This window comes from Malus domestica, chromosome 08 (genome assembly GCF_042453785.1).
Source record: "Malus domestica chromosome 08, GDT2T_hap1".
Taxonomy (NCBI): domain Eukaryota; kingdom Viridiplantae; phylum Streptophyta; class Magnoliopsida; order Rosales; family Rosaceae; genus Malus; species Malus domestica.
Window position 1 is genome coordinate 19,191,089 of NC_091668.1, and position 5,287 is coordinate 19,196,375.

At 35.9% G+C, this 5,287-nt stretch overlaps 1 protein-coding gene across 1 annotated transcript; it reads left to right on the forward strand.

Annotated features, from left to right (window-relative positions):
• Window positions 1–585: 585 nt before the first annotated feature.
• On the forward strand, window positions 586–5,011 carry LOC103450640 (UDP-galactose transporter 1). Its single transcript, XM_008390006.4, has 5 exons — window positions 586–1,110; window positions 2,364–2,613; window positions 2,713–2,920; window positions 4,083–4,314; window positions 4,642–5,011. The coding sequence occupies exons 1-5, from the start codon at window positions 1,000–1,002 to the stop codon at window positions 4,861–4,863; spliced, it is 1,023 nt and encodes a 340-aa protein (XP_008388228.1). The 5' UTR covers window positions 586–999; the 3' UTR covers window positions 4,864–5,011.
• Window positions 5,012–5,287: the final 276 nt, after the last annotated feature.

The following is a 5,287-nucleotide window of genomic DNA, read 5'->3' on the forward strand; positions in this document are numbered from 1 at the left end:
GCCTATACAAGAAACTAAAATAAAAAGAAAAAGGGAAAAAGGTTACAAATTCTATAAGACCATATCTAACCTTTGAGTTTTAACTTAGAAACAGTTTTTCTGTTTCAACGTTTCTGAGTTAAATTTTTAGCCCAAAATGATTAAAGAATGAATTTAGCATAATTTTTTTCTTAAAGTAACTTAAAAAAAATTATTTAGGTTATCCTAATTTAATTTTATGAATGTATTAACCTAAAAATATTTAGAATAAAAAAAATATTGAAAAATCACTAAATCGACATCATAAAACTCATGTAACACTATGAAAGAACATGAAACACACGAAATAATTTTTTTTAATTACTTTAGCCGTTGGATTTAAATTTAGACTATTAAATATTTTTTTACCATTGAATTTGATCATATTAGATCTTAGTCGTTGGATTCAATAAGTTTATAAATATAAGCTTAAAAAGAAATACACATATATGATGAGTTAGCCAACTAACCCAAGGAGAAATTCTGGTATAAATTTGTTGCAAAAATGAATTTTGGTTTAAAACTTATATTTGGCTTAAGGGATAGAGTAAATTGGGATTAAAACTTAAAATTTGAGTTTTAGTCCAAGGTTGGAGGGAGGGAGGGAGGGAGGGAGGGAGAGAGAGAGAGAGAGGGAGAGCATTTCCATGCGTGAGAGTTCAAACGTTTTGGGAACACCAACGTAACGAATTAAAAACAGAAGGACAAATCACATGGGACTAAACACAACACACACACAAGCGAGAGAGAAAGGGCAGCTTAATCTCAACAATTTCTCACACCCGTTACGCTAATTAGGGTTCTTAATTCCCTGATCCCCCATCTCTCCATAGCTCCCATAACTCTGTTTTCCCTCTGTTTCTGCAACAAAACCCATCTGGGTCGGTTTTGTTTCTGGAAATTGTGAGGTGGGTGCGATAGGAGTTTTTGTGGGTGCGTTTGTGATCTGGATCTCTTTTAATTGAGTGATCTGGGTCTGAGATGGAGGAGTCTTGGCTGTGCCAGTGGAGCGTCATTAGATCTCTCCTCGCAATTCTTCAGTGGTGGGGTTTTAATGTCACCGTAATTGTCATGAACAAGTGGATCTTTCAGGTCTCTGCTCTTTTGCCTTTCCCATATTTTCTTGATTTCGATTTGTACCTTTTCATTTGTAGATTTTGTGAACTGGGTTTGCTTAATTTTCCTCAGTTGATACCTTACTTTCTAAATTTTTTGCAAGGGTTATTGGTTTTGATATAATTAAGGACATATGTATTGGGTTTTGCATTTTATGAATTTAGCTGAATTTTTCCATTCTCTTTCGATTTTTGCTCTGTTATAATTCTAATTTATTGATATGGTTAAATTATGGAAAATGTGATCCCGATTTATTGGAATGTCATGAGCAGTATTAGAAGAAATATGGACCCCATTGTGAGGGCTGGAGTTGGATGATTTTTATTTAGATAATTGTTGTGTATAATAGCAATAGTAAGCCACAGGCACTCGAATGAATCCCAAAAGTTTGGGCGAGACATCCATTGAGTGTTTCATTTGTTTATTTTTAACTTAATGTGAACAGCATTTAGTTATATTTTTCTTCAACAACTGCGGAATTGCCATACTACCATGTGATCTGCCATGGCCGTCTGCCACAAATAACATAATACTATGAGATTTACCTTGGGTTTGGTTGCAAGTTGTTAGGAGAGAGGAAGGTTCTCCTAAAAGATGTAATTCTAATCATTAACGTGTTATTGGCAAGAAAATTCAGTTTAGCGGGGTTGAATTCGTGGCTTGTTCTTCCGCCTATTTTTGTATGGCTAGATGATTTGAGTTTGTTACATAGGAGAAAAATAGATATTTTGTGAATGGAATAACTAGTGACTTTCTTTATGATTAGGAAGTTTGTTTCCCCAATTGAGGTGTTTTTCTTCATGACTTTTTTATAAAGTTGAGGTTCTGGTGAATCCTTAATTTGCACCAGGACTTGATTGATAAATAATGTAATTTTCCAAAAGGAAAAGAAGATCGTCAATGGTGTCGCCATACAGTTTGTCTTTTTAAGTTGTTGACTTGTATAACATTTGATTGTCGGTTTACCATAATTTATTTGATTGTTTAGCTTTTGCACTAATCACTCAAAATTTTGAACTAATAACAACCTAAGTCTTTTAAGTTTTTAGAGAAATTATTCAGTGGTCTGGGAGCAATACACCTTACTCTGACATCAGTTGTTCCCCACAGTGGGCACAATCCATATTGTGTCTGAAGCAGATTACTTTCATAATTCCACATCAGTCTTATGAGTTTGCATGGTGGCCATCATGGTGTCCCTAATTTTAAAGTGTTTTTGTTTTATGCAGAAACTGGATTTTAAGTTTCCCCTAACGGTGTCATGCATTCATTTCATATGCTCGGCCATTGGAGCATACATCGTAATCAAGGTTTTGAAACTTAAACCACTAATAACAGTTGACCCTGAAGATCGCTGGAGAAGAATATTTCCCATGTCATTTGTGTTCTGTATTAACATAGTGTTGGGCAATGTGAGCTTACGTTACATTCCAGTTTCCTTTATGCAGACCATAAAGTCGTTCACTCCTGCAACAACAGGTGAGCTCCAGAAGATTTCTAACAGTGTATAAAATTGACGTCACCTTTAAAATGTTATACTGTGTTGTGACTTCAACTGACCTCAAAGGTTTCTAACAGTTGTTTTGCAGTGGCTGGTATGGAGAAAGTACTTTGATTGGAGAATTTGGTGTTCTTTGATACCCATTGTTGGAGGAATTCTACTTACCTCTGCTACAGAGCTTAGTTTCAATATGTTTGGATTTTGTGCTGCCTTATTTGGTTGTCTCGCTACTTCCACAAAGACGATCCTTGCAGAATCTCTTTTGCATGGATACAAATTTGACAGGTAGTATTTTTGTGTTTGCGGCCTTTAGATTGTTACCGTTACCTTCTTCTTGAAGTTTTTGTCAATTATGCTTACTTTATTTTTGTAGTTGTGATAATTTCTTATATGCGTGATGTCTTGTGCACAAATATGAAATATGTTGTTTAAACTTGGTGCGATGGCAAGTGCCTTCGCCCATGAGCGGTAGGTGTCGGGTTCGAGACTTGGGAGCAGCCTCTCCATAAATGGGGGTAAGGCTAGCCGACATTCACCTTTCCCAGACCCTGCGTAAAGCAGGAGCCTTGTGCACTGGGTACGACCTTTACCTTTTAAACATTTTGATTCACTGTTATTACACTTTCACTCTCATACAATGTTCACGAGCCTATAAGTTGAAGATATAAATTTGCAATCAGGTTCTGTACCAAACCTTCCAATATCAGTGTGTTGAAAGACCCCACTATAAAGATGATCTCCAAACCTCCATAATGGCAGCTCTAATTGATATGATATCCTGCTGAATACTGCATTTTCTCATTTTATTGGATTATTGAATAATTAAATCTTCAAATAAGAAGAATCTTGGTTGAATGAGTATAAGAATTTATGACACAAAATGCTCCTTTGCATTTTTATGAAAGAAGTTCATATAATATGTGCGATCCATGCGGTTCTTACAAGGCAATTAGTGTGATTGAGCATTTGGAAATGTTCTGAATATAGAAAGCAATTTTTATGGTGATGTGCCCTTAATGATGCAAAATTGCTGAGCAGTCTTGGAATTTTCTATAGGCTTATAGTCTTAGAACTGTTTGGATTGCCTTGTCATCCTTGTGAGGAATATGTGGGATTGAGTCCTTCTTCAGTGCAAACAACCCTTTTGTTGTTTTGTTTGTACCTTGTAGGAAATGAGCGCATTAACATCAGCCATTTCTTTTCCTTCCATATTTTAAAATCCTCAACCCTGGCATCTTGTTTGTTATTCTGATTTTCCTGCCTTGAAATTCCGTCATGTGGGTTATGACGTTAATGGTCTTCATTTTCATTGTGTTTGCTTGTTTTTCCACTCAAGTCAAGGAGGCTGTGTGTTTGAAACAGTTCTACTTTTATGTGTGCTCATTTTTTCACAGCTTCATGATTTATGCTGACATACTGTTATTCATTTTTTGGGTATACAATATAGCATAAACACGGTGTACTACATGGCACCTTTTGCGACTATGATCTTGGCTGTACCTGCAATGCTACTCGAAGGTAATGGGGTTATTGAATGGCTTCACACCCATCAGACTCTTGTTCCATCCCTCGTCATCATTTTCAGCTCCGGGGTATTGGCGTTTTGTCTCAACTTCTCCATATTTTACGTGATTCATTCTACAACCGCCGTAACATTCAATGTTGCTGGAAACCTCAAGGTAATTATAAAGCATAATCACTTGCCTTGTAATAGTCAATTCTGTTATATTTATATTATCCATCTTTGTGGCCAACTTGTGAAAGTCATGTCCAGTATATGATACGCGTTGGACATATTTTTAGCTCCGGCTGCTAGTGCTTTTACTTATGAACCATATCTTTCAACTTCTTGATCGTATTTATAATTTTTCGTTTAGTTTGGGGCTGGATTGTTCCTAGTGGCTCTATTTTGGCCAATTTAGTTATAACCCTTTTAGGCCATATCAAATACCTTGTCAATACATTCTGATACTAGGTTTTTTCGTTTTTTTTTTTTTTTTTTCAAGGTAGCTGTTGCCGTCCTTGTGTCATGGATGATATTCAAAAACCCAATTCCAGCTTTGAACGCCGTTGGTTGTGGAATAACGCTTTTGGGATGTACATTCTATGGGTACGTGAGGCACCTGATCTCCCAACAGCTGCCTGGAACTCCTCGAACGCCACGGACTCCACGGGGTCGTATGGAGCTGCTTCCCCTCGTAAATGATAAATTAGATGACAAGGTCTAGTGGTTCAGTCCACGTGATTGAGATTGCTGGGAGCCGGAAAATGATTTATAGGAAACACAAAGAACTTACTATTCACTTCTAGTCTATGTAATTCTGCTTCATATCACTTGAATTTTTTTTTTTAATATATGGTTTTGTTTTTCCACAACCGCCGCCACCCCGGTTCAAAATTATTTCGTGTTTAGATTGATAAAATGCAACTGGAATAAAGTAGTGTTATAGTTATAATGCTATATGTTATATATATTTTGTGATAAGTAATGGTACACATTTGTTATATAATTTTTTTTTGGTATTTTAGCTAAAATAGTCTCTGAGCTTTGGCTTATTTACTTTGGTTCTTGAAATTTGAAATCTATAGAAGTGGTTTTTGAGTTTGTCTGCTATCAATTATTTTGGTTCTTCTGTAAAAAAATCTCTGTTA